Source organism: Rhea pennata, chromosome 5 (genome assembly GCF_028389875.1).
Source record: "Rhea pennata isolate bPtePen1 chromosome 5, bPtePen1.pri, whole genome shotgun sequence".
In the NCBI taxonomy this organism is placed as follows: domain Eukaryota; kingdom Metazoa; phylum Chordata; class Aves; order Rheiformes; family Rheidae; genus Rhea; species Rhea pennata.
The window spans coordinates 16,400,427-16,415,854 of record NC_084667.1 but is presented as its reverse complement, the minus strand read 5'-3'; the positions used below and the strand labels follow the sequence as shown (position 1 = coordinate 16,415,854).

Genomic DNA, 15,428 nt, shown 5'->3' with positions numbered 1-15,428 from the left:
TTCATGATTGGTAATTGGAAATGCATATCATTAACTACTTGCTACTAATGCTTGTATGATAATTTAGGCTGCTCTTGTTGCATATTGTTTTTGTTAATTAGTGCAGTTTCTGGCCTGATCTGTGGCCAGCTGAGTCAGTGCAACAGTTTCACCTTTTTAACAAGTTTCTTAAAACAGCGACACTACTGTGTGATATCTTTAGTGAGATGCAGTTAACGTAAAATAATGAGTACCATGAAAACTTTTGTTAGAAACCTTCCACTGACACAGAATTGCCTATTGTCTTTTTCTTCCTGTTCTGAACTTAGTATTTTTTGTGATTAACTGTTTGCATCAATTTCAGGTAAGTATTCAGTTCAGAGAAGAAGGAGTTTGCAGCTCACCAAAAAGAAAGGAAAAAAGGAGAAGGAAGGAAAGACAGAAGAGAAGAATAGGAGGAGGGCGAGATTGGGTAGTTCAGGGAGCTGGGTGACATGGAGTACAGAATGAAGGTATAATTGCTTTTTCCTGCTTCAGGAGGGGAAAGAGTTCTGCATTCTGTAAGTAGACCAGTGATTATAACATCAAAACCTTCTAAAAATTACTTAAATAAGGCTTGTTTCGGGCTGGGGGGAGGAGAGCAGAATCTGATACTGTAAATGCATGCAAGGTTGGTAATGAAAACTACGGCAGTAGTACGGCAGTACTGCAGTGGTTCTTCATCCCTGTCTTCACAGATGATTAGCAAGTTTGCTTGATCAGAGGGCATAGAAAAATAAGTGGTTTTCAGAATATCTTAAATAATTTTAGCACAGGTTTTTTGAAAGAGCCAAAATTGTACTCTTTTATCATGTAAACAGTCTTCTGCATGGCCTGAAGAAGGCCAGTCCTATGATGCTGTAACTGTTGCTTTCTTTGGTATAAGAGACTATTACCAAGTTGATACTGCTTCAGCTTATGTCAAAATGTTAGCAAGAGTCAAAAAGTAGTAGGTTGTAAGGGCAGTTTAATTGGAGCTTATTGGAAAATGTAAGCAGGAAAGCTCTGCCTTGTGAAGGTTTTATTTGATCTGCAGTAAAAGCTTAAATGGCAGAGATTTTGCCCTTTCCAAAATCCATTTTGTAGAAGGTTGCTACTTGGAGGCAATCTTGCTTAGGATTGTTTATTAGCCAGTGTAGCTGGAGATGTTGGTTCTTAATGTTATGATGTAATCTCTTTGAGTCTGAAGTGAAACAAAATGTTTTGGCCTGAGCGCTGTTGCTACGTAGATACTCATTTTCAAAAACGAAACAAAAACTGTTCCAGGATGCGTGTGAATACAGTGAGGATGACGAGCAGGTGGACATTGAGACCGTGGAGGAGCTTTCAGAGAAGATTAACATTGCCCGTCTGAAGGCCACAGCTGCTAATATCCGACCTTCCAAACAGAAGTAAGCATCCTTGGAGAGCGCTACAGTTTTATATTTTAATGATGAGCTGACATTGAATGAGCCTATTAAAAACAGATTAATATAATGGTAAGATAAAGCAAGGCTCTTGTCAGGTCTTCCTGAGCACTGGGACATCCCAGGGTCTGTGAGGACTCTATTGTCAGAATAACAATAGATTAAAGGTGTCTTAGCTTTTTTGATTTTTATTTTAATTTTTTCCCTCCGTTTAATTAATTTGTCCACTAGAATGTATGTCTTATAAAAACACTTCTAAGTGAATCGCCTTCCTTCCTGCATCCTGAAAATGAGTGGAGTCACCTTGGTTTTAAACGTGATTTTGCAAGCTTCTGTTTTGTTTATTCTTGCTTGTAGATTTATTATTTTTAGGCAGGAGCAGTCACTGGCTTAATGCCTGATTCTGTAAATGAAAGCTTTAATTTTGGGATCATTGAAAAGTCTTTTTTATTTGCATTATAGTCGGCCACAATTGGGTAGCTTGGCTTTGCCCTCTTCCTCTTCCCCCCCTCCCCCGAGTGTTTTTTTTTTTTGTTGTTGTCGTTGTTGCTGCTGCCCTTGCATTTATAATGACAGAATGCAAAGTAAAAAACATAGTTTGCTTAAGGCATGTAAAGATGGTCATAGGTGTTTTTTCTGTTGTTTGTACCAAACAAAAGAATGGGAAAAGTTGGGTCTTTAGTTCTTCCTCTGTGAAGAATTTTTTTGTAGAAACTTTGAAGAATCTTTTTGGTGGTATTAAATTTCTCTCAGTTTTTTTTTCTTTAAAGATAACAGCTTGACTTTTAACCTTAGACAGTGATTTTGCTGTTCTCTATAAATTGCCAAAATCTTTCAATGAGAAGAAGAAAATAGGTGTTGTGTTTTGTAAAATAATTCTTTCAAATGTATGTGGTGTTCCTTTTTTTGTTTTCCTGAAGCACATGAGAAATAACATGAGGAAGCTGTTTTTCTGTATTAGGGTAGTAATAAATATGAGGGGTCCTGGCTGGTTGTTCTTGGTGGGGGAGGGAGTGCTCTGCCATCCATATTTAATGTATGTTTTTAGAAAAACAGCCAAACACCTTAACTAAAATCGGAAAGAAATACTCTCTGCAGCTCATAGTCATTGACAGAACTTACTCTCTTTGGCATATAGAGAAATAGTTTGTTTTCTGCACTGTGGGATAATTTTACAGCTTTTAGAACAGCTGATTTTTTTCTAGGATGATGGCACTGAATATAGAGTTCACTTTTTTTGAGAAAGCTCAACAGTATCCTGCTTTCATTAGGAAGGAAAAATTAATTTCAAGGGACATAATGAGTCATTCTAGGCTGTTGGGATATAGTTAATGAGAATAGTGTGCATGAGATGAGTAGTGTTGGGAAAAACTTTTTGCCTTTCTTCCAGATACCATGCTCGTAATTCTTCGGATGAAAAATTATCAGAAAAACCTACGAAGGTATATGTTTGCTCTCCTCTTTCCTTTTGGTATCGCACCTCCATTTTAAAGATAAACTTTCATCTCAGGCGAGACTAATGCAATTTATATACCTTTCATGTATTTAAGAATAAATGCAAGAGACCAAATGTGTATGTTGGGGGAAGGGGCCGAGCCCACATCTCATCAAAGAAAGGACTGCCACTGGCATCAGTGGCTTTGATTCCACTTTATGAATAGGAAGAATATCTGCCTTTTATTTACTGCTAAATTTTTTTAGATTCTCTGTTCTTGGTGTATGTAATTCTGGCAGCACAAGTGAAATAATGAATGGCTGAGAATTGTTTCTGTATTTGTAAGTCAACAGTATGTAGGATCATACAGACTGCAGCACTGGGCAAAGGATTTCTGAAAACAATATAGTTTAAACAATATATACTTAGGCAAGCTAAGGACAACTGAGAAACCTTTCAAACCAAAACTCATTGCAATCTTTCTGAAGTTGATGCTGTATTTTAGGGTGACTTTGTGGCCAATTTTGCTAGCTGTCCATGATACTAACCATCAATTACATGCTCAGTATCCCATTCAGAGCTACCTGCTGGGGCAGTGGGGCTCTGAGGTGGGATGTGAACCTGATGTATGCCTTGCATAATAAACAAACTGTACATATACTTTTGCCTGAGTAAAGATGAGTTCCAGAATGCTGTGCCTGCCCTTGCCTTCTCCTTGTATTCTTCTTTCTGCCCTTGAAGTTACGCATTATGTCTGATGTCAGGCAGGGAAGATGGTGTGGGGCCCTTCATGAAAGGACCGAACATTGCCCAACACAAGAGCAGATGCCATTGTAGTCATCCTGAACTCAGGCTGTCTACAAAGGCAACGTGGATGTCAAGAGCCCAGTTTCAGGAGCATGTCAGTCTTCAGAATCCTCTGAAGGCTAGCAGGCACAGAAACAGTATCACTGGAGCTGAGGAGTCTTTCCGCTGATCTCACTGGGGCTTGGAGCAGACAAAAATCATCTAAAAATACATTAAAATTTCTTAAGTATTATTTTGGCATAAAATAAATAACGTAACAGTACAAAACTTTGAAGAGTAATGATGAAATAACAAACCTTCTAATGTCTAGACATTGATAATTATGCATATTACCTATCAATCTTCGTGGAAGTTTAAACACATAAACAAAGAAAACCAAAGCCCGTCTTTGATACTTCCTTTTTTGGTAAATGTCTGTCGTGATCAATATTAATAGATTCTTCCATATTCTTGTCTACAATATCTGTTGGCCCTTATCCATATGTATCTATGAAACAAAACAGAAATGAAATTGGTTGAACTCCAGGGAAAGATTCAAGTGACCTATATTTGATGGAATTGTTTCATTTGTTGCTAGACTTTCTGACAGTTAAAATCACTGGGCTCAAACACATGCGATTTTACTGTAATACTGTGGCTTAGCTAAGTAGCCTTGTATTGCAGAGTGTCTCTAACATGTTTCCATATGTGGAAAAATTGAATGCTTATGAACAGAAAGGGCGGTTCATGGTCTTTTCCTTCAGGGAGAATGCAACTACGTTGGTCACTTTCACCATATTTCATGCTTCTTGTTTGTGCTTCTGAGATTGAGCATTCATGAAGATATAGTAGTTGAATAGCATGATATGAAATAATGATGTTCTCTGTGTCCTGGAGCATCTAAGATGATGTCTGTAGTAACCTTGTAAATCAGGCATACCTCTGAATAATGTTTGTTATTGAGTTGCATGTTTATTTAAACTGTCCAATATGGTTTCTTCTCCAGCAGAAACCTCAGTTCTGGAACAGAAAGCAGAAGACTGAAGCAGAAGCCTTTGCTCATTACCGCCAGACACACACGGCAAATGAACGCCGGCGACGTAACGAAATGAGAGATCTCTTTGAAAAGTTAAAGAGAGCTCTGGGATTGCACAATCTTCCCAAAGTCTCCAAATGCTATATTCTCAAACAAGTAAGTATTTTGAAGTCTCAGCTCTGTAGAGCAGAATCTTTTAATTTGGACCAAGTGGTCAAGTAGTCTTTTGAGTCCTAAGTGAAGCAGAAAGAGAACTTATAACACCTTTACTGGAGTCTGTAAAACAATATGTGAAGGAATCTGTATTCTCAATAGTTTAATCTTAATGATACAGTTTAACAACACAGTTCAGATTATTTCTCTCCTTCTTTCCTTTTTGAATTTGACCATAGAAAGTTATGTCTTAGTTCCCTGGGTGTATTGATTTGTGCATCCAGGCAGTTTTGAAATACATTGAATACAAATCTTCTGTAATGCAGGAGAAGATAGCATTTTATTAAGTATTACACTGACATAATAATACTTAATTGTAAAGATGTCAATGGCAGGAAGCAAAACATAAATTGTAGATTAATAATGCTTATCAACTATACCTTGAAATTACAGGATAAATGTTTTTCTCTTAAAAATGGCTGAACTTTGGAGGAAGGCAGAACAAATTTTTTTATCCCTTTTCAGTTTGTATTTGGGAAAAATGGGCATTACACAGAGCTTCATATGTTTTCTATGTGCCCTAGTTTCAAGGTGATTGAAATGTCTGTAAAAAATTCTGTAAAGTCTTCTGCGAAGGAAAGCTATTTTGCTCTTACTTTCTGTATTGTTGGTCCATAAATCAGTCCTCTGATGCTTTTGTAGGCATATGAAGAAATCCAAGGATTGACTGATCAGGCAGATAAGCTTATTGGACAGAAGAACTTACTAACTCGCAAACAGGATGTTCTAATTCGTAAAGTATCCACGCTTTCAGGTGAGACTGTTTCTTTAAGAGAGGCTAGCTGGAATAATGAAAGAAAAGGCTGGCAAGGGTGGGAGGGAGTTAAGAGTAGCTGTCTGATTCTAGGTGAGTTGTTAGCGTTCACATAAAATTTAGCCACTTGATACCAAGCAAAGACATGCCAAGCTCTGACTCGGCAGTATGCTCATCATGCTAATAGAACTGCAGCTTTTATTCTCCTTTTGTATCTAAAGGAAAGGTAGAAATACCTGTGCTGCAAGTTTATACTTAGGTTGCTCTGTATTGGGAATGTTTTAGTGAGAAGAATTAAGTCAATTATGTAACTATTGACTTCTTGAAACAGCTTTTCTGCTGCATGCTTCACACATGCACAACTGTCTGATTAGTACCAAATCCCTGACTTTTTGTCAACTTTGCAAATGACTGTCCTTGTACTACTTTTCAGAAAAATAATGATAATAATGTCTGCTATATGGAGAATGCAGCTCTGTCCATAGAACAAACGTACAGCGTGTTCTCAGCTGTTACTCATCTGGGCATTTCAGATCAAATCCATGACCCAGTTATTGGGTCTTTCTGTCTCATTTGGTTGTGTGGGAAAGCTGCAGCACATGTTCAATGAGTGCCAAAAATGTGTGTGAACAAGCGTAAAGCGGTAAATTATTCTTTCTGTGATCTCTTTATTGTCTGGGAGTAGAAACAGGCAACCCAGCTGTAAAGTAGAAATGAAGGATACTTAAAACTTGTATATTTAGATGAATCAGTTGATGTATATTTGATGTGCTTGGTAAATACATCATTTTAGTGGATTCTCTTCTTACTCCAGAAATGTCTGATAGGTGTTTGGGCAGGGAATGAAAGCAAAGAACAACTTTGCTAAGTAGTTTCTCTGATCTGTGCATTTCTATGTGAAATACCTCACAACTGTTGGAGCTAGAGGGAACCCTCTCAAGAGGATTAAAGATAGACTTCGATGTTATAGCATAAACACTAAGTAGGAAACAAGTCAGGATAGTTAGTTGAATTTTGGTTGTATTAAATTGTGTGAATCTAGAGAAAATGATCTATAAAATAACTGTTGTTTGATTTGAAAATCATAGCATACTGAACAATCATAAACTTTATGTGAGCTTACCTCTAAGTGACCTTAAGTAATAAGATCCATCAGTCTAAGTAATTTAATACAAGGTAAAAATAGTATTTTGCCATGTAGTCATATATATACTATTAGAAAGAACATGAGCTTTTTTCACAGTTGTAGAAATTTTGAAAAGGTACCTGCTTAGTAACAGCTGCTGTTTGTCCAAGCTGAGTTCTGGTCATCAAAGTTGCAGGTAGATTCTAAAATGTATGGACTTTTCTGAAGAAAAAAAATCTTAGAATACATACATAATCATTTTCCTCTGTTCTTAGACCTGCTGTTTACTTTGAGGGGTTTTATGGAAGATTTTATTGTAAAGTAGTTGGATGGGGTCAACTGAATAGATTTTTAGTTCAGTCTTCAGCTCACTAGTTTTGGAAGATGAGTTTGAAAACTGATTGACTCTCTGACTTTCCTATAGGGAAAACAGAAGAAGTTGTCCTGAAGAAGCTAGAATACATTTATGCCAAACAAAAAGCAGTAGAAGCACAAAAAAAGAAGAAACAGGCTGAGCCAGAAGAATCTGTTGTAACCTCGACTGCTAGCACACAGCAGGAAGGATCTTCTGCTTCATCTAGAGAACTTGGCCAAATGGCTGTTACAAACAGAAGAGGCAAGCCATTGATACTTGCCAGAAAAGGAGGCCATGCTACAGGTGAGCCAAGTATGAAGATGCATATTTCACAAAGGGTAAACAGACATTTCCAGACTGCATGGGAGGGCCTGCTTGTGGATTCCATCTTTCTTGAAGCAAAACTCAGTACAGGAGGAAGAAGTGTCCATCCAGTAGGTGTGGAAACCGTTAGTTTTCAGTGAATATGAGATGTTCAGATGAACATCACTTTGTGCTTCAGAATGAAGGCAAATAAGTTCCTTATGAAGTTGTTCTGCAGTCCTATGGAGCTTCACTGCAATCTTGCAGTAATTTATGTGAATTTAAGGCAGTTTTTTCCTGCTAACTTACAGGTAGAAGCTCCACCCCCAAAATCATGGAGTTGGTAGACTAGATAAAGTTTTTGAAAGACCTCTCCCTGAGTAAGGTAGCTCTTGAGGTGGAAGAAGACTTGCTCATAGATTAAACTACAGAATTATTGGATATTTGATGATTTTTTGGAGCTGCAGGGGATTTATGGGAAGTATTTGGTATTTACGGAGACTCTCCTACCAGAAACCTAAAGAGAAGGAGCAAAAGAATGGAAGAAGTCCAAAATCTCCTGGTAGTAGGACCACTGTAATACTCCATAAGGATCTGGTGATGTTTCTTGCTTTGATCACAGAGCTTACTTGAAGTGATCCTGGGCTTTTATAAAGCAACCTATTGTTTCTGTTTCCCAAGCTTCATTTTTATCCAGCCCAGCAGAAGTTAGACATCAGAATTTGGATGTGATGAGAACATTTCTGTTCTTTTGAGTGAACAAAGTTACTTTGGAATTCACCAAGACTGCTATGGTCTTTGAAGTGCCACTCTGGAGGGTTAGGACTGTGTTAGACTGGACAAGAAGGTCATGTAGACTTGTTCTAGCCACCTACTTAAGGCTCCTTGAGCCTGTCCAGCTTCTGCAGCAACTTTCTAATCTAATTGTAGACCTTTTAGCTGGAGTTCTTCCACACCAGTACTTAATGCTGTTCTTTGGACTGTACGGTATCGCTATCACAGATGCTATGTCAGAATAAATTATTGTAATTCATATATGTCTTTTTGCAGAGGACACCTCATCTTCTGTCACACTAACTGCTGCAAGCCTAGTGATGACTCCGCAGGGGCAGGTGCTTACACTGAAGAGTCCGTTGGTGCCAGGGCAGGTAGCAACTGTTCCTTCCACACTTTTGCAAGCTGAATTAAAGCCTCGAACTGCCACCACTACTGTGACAACACAGCCAGGTATGATCATGTGATAAGATACTGATTGAAAGATGAGAATCGATATGGTTGTTTTCATTGATGTGCGTATCAGTTTACAAAGTAGCATTTTACGTGTGATTTTCATTCTTTACAACTTATCTCAATGAGATAGAATCTGACACTTGGTATAATTAACTCAAACTGTCAGTTTGTCCACAGGTAAGTAAAATCTGTCAAATTTTCATTTTACTCGAACTGGGGAGACAGGAACACTCAGGGAAGTTAATGCAAAAGGAAGAATGTAGGGGAGTCATCTTAGTCTCCTAATCAGTCTCTATCTATTTTTTATCACTTTGAGACAATATTACAGTGTAAAATCCTACATAGAAGTACAGGGCTTTTATTTTTCAGGCTTGACTGAGTATCTGAAAGGGTCTTGTTTCCCCCCTGCCCCTTCCCCTTTTCTTGGATAAGGTATTACTTCTGTGGTGATTCAGCTGCCAGGATCAACAGTTCCTGTCCAAGTAAAAGGAATCCTTACTAACTCTACCATTCCCATTACACTGTCAACTGTTGCTGGAAACCCAGTGCCCTCAGCAGTAGTAACAACTGCAGAGCCCAATTCAGGTAGGCTCCTTTTTTGTGCATCATTTTGCTTGTATGCAGGGAACATTATCCCTGCAAAGATGAAGCTTAATTGTTTTTCTCACTAGGAAGTAACGATAGCTGTTACTGGCTGGGTTTTCAAAGAAAATGACTATTAAATGTTTTGAACAGGTCAGAGGGGACGTTGGGGGCTATAGGTAAGAACTTTCCTTTGCCTAACTGATTGTCTTTGCCCTCAGCAAAATAATGATAAGCAGGGGCTGAAATGTGTCCCTGGTGTAATGCATCTCGCAGGGGAGGCTACAGTACCAGGTGACAGTGGGAGTGTTGAAGACCCTTGCCTGTTTCCCCCAGCATCTTACTCCAGCACAACCCCTTTCTATACCCTCTCTTGGCTGCCTGTTGGAGGTTGCTTGCGAGAGCAGAAGTGTTTTTGAGGACTGAGGACTGTATGCTGGGTGTAGGTGTAGGTTGGTTCTTGACAATAGTGTGCTTCTCGCAATCTACTGTGTTAAAAGGGAGCCATTAATTTTGTAGTTCAGTGTAATCATTTGGGCATAATGAATCCTCAAGAAAAAAGTTTGCTTCAGATATGAGGCTGGGAAAAATCTGAGTGTTGCCTTTAGGAAACTGCTTGGAGACTAAAAGTAAGTAGTCATGTGGTTCCTGAAAATGCACAGAAATAGTATTTCAAAATAAGAGTGTGCAAGTAAAGTGTGAAAAAAGTGAGGGAGAAATTTCTCATTCTATTTTCCTTGTGCATCATCATAAGAATTATAAACATTACAGTAATTTGCATTTTTGCCAGCATGCTGAGAGAAGAGACTGGGCTGTGGTAATAGATGTAGAACTAACTCCTTTTCTTCTGTAAGTTGGAAGTTAAGCTGTTAATATTTCAAGGCTTTACTTGGCCAAAATTGTGTAAGTAGCTCAAATTGTGATTAGCAGCTTGCTTGGGGAAGATCTGAGAGTGATCAAATTATCTTCAATTAGGAATTATCTTGCAGTTATCATAGAGCCTGATGGATTTTGCTGTGTTTGGTTTTGCAGAAATTGAAGATTCATTCATGATGCCAAAGATTGTTAATGTAACATCACTGGCTGCTGAAGGAGGTATGAGTCTAAACCTGAACAGAAACAAAAGTTCTAATGTAATGGCAGCTGCAGGTACTCAGGGTTCTGAGAAATCCCTGGCAGTCACGCCTCCTGAGAGTAGGAAAAGTGATAGCACCCTTTCTGAAGAAAAAGCCAAGCCATGTCCTGGAGACAGTGGTGGAGATGGCAGAAGTACCACAGGTCCCGCAAAAGTTTTCTTTGAAAATAAAGATAGCTTTCCACAGCTCCGGAATGTGTCGTGTACAAAGGAACCTGTGGACTCCTTTAGTAAAAAGCTCTGCATTGGTGAGTTTGCAGGAAGCCAAGCCAGGAGGAAAGACAGCGATCCTGGAGGAGAAAGATTAAAAACAAAGGAATTGCCATTCCGCAAGCTGCAGATTAAAGATTCCAGAATAGAAATGGAGTTGAGAAAAGTAGCTTCTGCAATGGAGGAAGCAGAACTAGATGCGGGTGAGTTACTGAGCAGCATTGAGGAGAGCGATGACACTGATGAAACGCTCACTTCACTGCTCAATGAGATTGCCTTCCTCAATCAGCAGTTGAACGATGATGCTTCAGGCATGTCAGAACTACCCAGTACTCTAAACTCGGACTTCTCTCATGGAGATTCAGAAGCTCGCCGGGGAACAGCCAGTGATCTCACTGCTGCAGATGGTTCTTCCTTCCAGTTTGGCCATTTGGGAGGCAGTTTTAAGGACCTTTCTGAAGTTCCAGAGGGTGGTGGTTCTATTAGTCCCCTCTTGCTGCACCTGGAGGATGATGACCTTACTGATGGGGACAAGAACTCTGGGGAACCTTCATCTGAAGCAGATGTTTTAAAGATAGTAATAGGTGCTGAAATGAAGGACCCACTTCCCAATCTGTCTGTAACTGGTGGTGCAAGTGGCAAAACTGTAACATCCTTGGTGGAGACCACTAGTGTGACTCCACCAGTTTTGCAGATGAAGACTAACCCAGAAGCTAGTAATACTGACACTTTGTGGAGGCCCATGCCCAAACTGGCACCACTTGGCTTAAAAGTGGCAAGTCTGCCAGTGGACTCAGAAGGGCAGAGTACTAAAGTGATGCCCTTACTGGCACCTGTAGTTGCAAAATTGGCACCTACTGGGGTAAAAAATTCATTATCTGCAACTGTTCAAGAAGGACAGGATAACAAAGTAATGCCCACTTTAGCACCTGTGGTTACAAAATTGAATAGTACTGGGACCTTGTCTTCAAATTCAGCAGGCAAATAAATGCTTATATTTTTTTTCAAGGACTGGAAAGAAAATCTGGAGCAGTGTGAACCAGTGTCTGAGTTTTGCAACCTCCCTTGTCTGCAACACTTGTTTTCTACGTGGCATTAGCACTCTGTTCTTGAGGGCAGGCCCCAAATTGAGAAATAAGTGCTATGAAACTTTAATCATGTTGTCATATTTTTACCTCACTGTTGCTTTCTGAGTACTTTCCTTCCCCTTCACAAAACAAGGAAGATGATATGTATCCATTGCTGGGCACATGGTATCCTTCCAAAATTGGATCCTTCACAAAAACAGTTTGCAAAAAGACTGAGAAACCCAGACTATAGAGAAAGATTTTTCCCAGTGGAGAGGCAACTATCTGTGGTTGAGGAAAAATCTAGGTTACCTGTTTTTATACTAGGCAAATTATCTATGCAGAAATGAGATTGTTCACATTTACTATTTCTTCTATTTGCAGAATACGATGAATGTGCAGAAATGAGATTGGAGTTGCTCTCACACATGTTACCTAGAGTGGAGGAAGGGAAATCAGATATTTTGCGGAGTGCTGAAGTGAAAAGCTTCTGTTCTTTGGTGCTAGATAATTCTCTGGTATAGGCTCTTTTTAGGAGCTTATGCACAGAAGACTCTCTATATATCTAGAACTCCACCAAATGGGGAAGATGCTGATCTTTCGCAGTGTAATTAGAGCTAGGACAGTATGTTAAGTTTAAAAGAAAAACAATAATAGAACTCCGCTTTCCCCTCACCCTTGTATACAAACAACTCTTCCCTTGATGATGCTTGGGGCATCTAGACGGGAAAATTTCAGAGTAGAAGTAAATTAGAGCACCCAGTTGTAAGTCTTCAGATACAGTGCTGAGGTAGCTTGAGTGTATTCACAGTTCTCTCTTTTTCTTTTCTCCCTGTATTCTTGAAGATGTATTTGGTGGTTAGGATATGCTAATAGGAAGTGTTGCTTCTTAAAAATGCAGAACCCTTTCAGGACTGTTGTAACAAAATTAATGAGTGAGGTGTATATGTGAATGTATATATGAAAATACATGTGTATATCTTTTCAAACCTTCCATTTCTTTACAAATTCAGGAAAGGTACTCAGAGGTTTCTCACTGCATTTGCACAAGATGTGTATAGCAAAAAAGTCAACAAAAATGCTCATTACCAGGGAAATAGGGCAGTATTGAATCACAAGATGTATTTTTTATTCTTCTCTGCCACTGCTTACTCAATAACCTGTAGGTACTCTTCACTGTTCAGCTATTGCATGTGAAGGACCTACAGACTGTAAAGATATTTATATTTTTGTACACAATTTTTGTTTTCATAGTTTCCTTGACAAATGAAATTTTCAGCCTAGGAGAGATGATTTGTTAATGAGTATATACACAATCTTTTCCTGTCAAGCTTGTAAATAATAGAAGTTACGGTGTGCTTGAGGGGCTTCTTAAGTGCTCCTAAAAGGTAAAAAAAGACATTGCTGTGAAAATGATACAAAGTTTGGGAAATAGATGATGTGTTTTGCTTTGTTTAGGAATGTAATCCTCAGTCTTACTGTTCCAGCAACAGCAGCTGGGTTTTCCCCTCAACTTCCCTCTCTTTGGTGATGCACTAATGCGGGAATTTCATCCTGCCGGCACTGCGGCTGCGCAGGTGCCGAGGGTGATGCTCTCCCACAATTCGGGAGCGGCGTTAGCTGTTCGCGTAGTGCACCTGTATGCCCTATTCAATAAGCTGCATCTTCAGGGTCTGTGTCTAGGATAGATTTGCCAGGGAATATGCATACTTCGGGTGTTTCCTTGTCTTTTTTACAGTTTTATATTATGCTGCAGAGCAGAGAGAATCTCTTCAAACTAGGTATACGTAGAGTTACTCCAGAGTCTACATAAAAAGGTGTCTTCACCTGGCCATTTTAAATGGTATGTTTTAAAGCAGTTGCATATAACTTTTACTACCTTTTGCATATTTACTCTTTTAATGTTTGATACAAGTCCTGTATTAATGAGTTGAAGGAGAGAATATAGGTCAGCATGAGGGCCATGCAGGGTCTTCAGCTGTTACTGAATGCCTTAGAAAAGGGAACTAGCATGTAAATATATGTTGACACTTTTTTTTTAATATTAAAGGATTTTAACCTCATTTTAAATCATTGGAAATCTGGAGTAACTAAATGAGTTCAGTAATATTGCTGAGTATTTCTAATAGGCTGAAGTTGCTTTGCTTTTTTTTGTAAGGGCAGTTTGTTGTGTCAATAGATTTCATTCCTGCTATGTATGAAAGGGAAACCAGGACTGTGCTGTTACTCCTTTCATGTTCCTAATCACTGAATTTTCTTTCTGCCCCCAATCCTTCATGGTCCTGAATGGCTAATTTTAATTACGGAAATGTGTGCTAATAAGTTTCTGAAAACCTTTTAAAGTGTACTTTGTCACTTCTCAGAATGGAGAAAGCTGTAACATGAAAACCATTCAACTATTTTTTAAAATACACCCTATGGTCTTGAGGATGTTTTGTCCATCATGATGATGGAGAATGCCTGGATGTATTTTGTGTATGGCACTGGGCAATAAGGTCTTTTTTTGCTGCAGTAAAAATACTGTAAAGGTGAGAGCAGAAATTTCTGGTTCTTGAACATGACGACTAAATTAACGAAGAACAGACCGCAAATTCAGCTGCATAAAGTACTAGTTGGTGCTGTTCCAAGAAGGATGTATGATGGGTTCTGCCTGGCAACAAAGCATGTTTGAAATGCTCTTTAGTTCTTGCTTCTCCTTGTTCCACCAGTTCATGTCTGCAGCTTAATATTTTGCTATGAATTTAAATGCTGACTTCCCCTTTCTCCACTTCCTTCTTACTCCCATTGGTTTGGAACAAACCTTTTAAAAATGATGTATGCTGACTTTGAGGCAATAATGCATGAGTATGTGATGAGTTGTGAAAAGATTTTAGAATCAGGAGAGCAAAGGAAACCCCTGCAAGGAGCACATTCTCACTAGACCAAGAGACGTGGAGATTTTCTTTGTTTTTTACACATCTGTAAATAGACTGGAATGTTTTTAAGAATATAATGAAATGTCAGATTTAGCTTTTTTCCTTTTATATATTAAAATATATCTTTCCCTCTTTTCTGCTTTTGAAAAATTGATATTTTTGTAGAAATCTAACAGTACAGGACTCTTAAATAACTGTATGCGAGGGATAAAATGTAAAACTAAAATAAACCAATCAAGGTCAACTAGAAGCTGGCTTTAGAAATTTATTGCAGGGAGGGAAAGGGAGAGAGGGAGGGAGGAAGAGGAGTTGTGCTGTTCACAACATGCAGCACTGTACCTCAGCAAACGGCAGATGTACTTGCTGGGGCAGAATTTTTGGCAAGGTAAGTGTCTGTTTCTCGGTTCAAGAAATAATTGGACAACCCAGAGGAGGAGAGTAATCACTTGATTTGGTCTTGTGCAGCATGCAGGACCTGTTGGTGCCTGTAACAGTGGCTGTAAAAAAAAAAAAAAAAAAAAAAAAAAAAAAATTTAGAGGCCAATTTGCTGAATACAGAAAACATACTAAAAAGCCTCCCGTGTGCCCCGTGCTGCTTAAGCAGGGAGGCTCCTTATTGAGTCAGAGAGGTTAATATGTGGTAATGGTGTAAAAGAAGAAAAAACCTGAAAGAAGACCAAGTCCACATAAAACCACCTTCCCTTCACCCTTTCCCCCTCGGAGCTCTCCCCATCCCGACCCCTCCTCTTTCCTTGTGGAGGAGTTCTCCAACCCCGTTGACTTTATGGTGACAAGTCTGAAGAACTGCCCCCAAACGAAGCGTCAGAGGAGACACCTTTTAGAAGAAATAGGTGTAA

General features: G+C 39.0%; 1 protein-coding gene across 10 annotated transcripts in view; it reads left to right on the top strand.

Moving 5' to 3' along the window:
• The window catches only part of MGA (MAX dimerization protein MGA), a 65,522-nt gene extending 50,716 nt beyond the window's left edge, over positions 1-14,806 (top strand). For 5 of the 10 annotated variants that reach the window (XM_062575876.1, XM_062575873.1, XM_062575872.1 and 2 more), the window contains 8 exons: positions 1,285-1,409; positions 2,815-2,866; positions 4,652-4,837; positions 5,537-5,648; positions 7,199-7,432; positions 8,483-8,659; positions 9,095-9,247; positions 10,277-14,806. In XM_062575876.1, coding sequence (XP_062431860.1) covers positions 1,285-1,409; positions 2,815-2,866; positions 4,652-4,837; positions 5,537-5,648; positions 7,199-7,432; positions 8,483-8,659; positions 9,095-9,247; positions 10,277-11,577 — 2,340 coding nt within the window. In that variant the 3' untranslated portion in view covers positions 11,578-14,806. Of the gene's footprint in view, positions 1-1,284; positions 1,410-2,814; positions 2,867-4,651; positions 4,838-5,536; positions 5,649-7,198; positions 7,433-8,482; positions 8,660-9,094; positions 9,248-10,276 lie in introns of those variants that run through there. The other 5 variants (XM_062575871.1, XM_062575874.1, XM_062575875.1 and 2 more) reach the window with 5 other exon arrangements.
• The last annotated feature ends 622 nt before the right edge of the window (positions 14,807-15,428 follow it).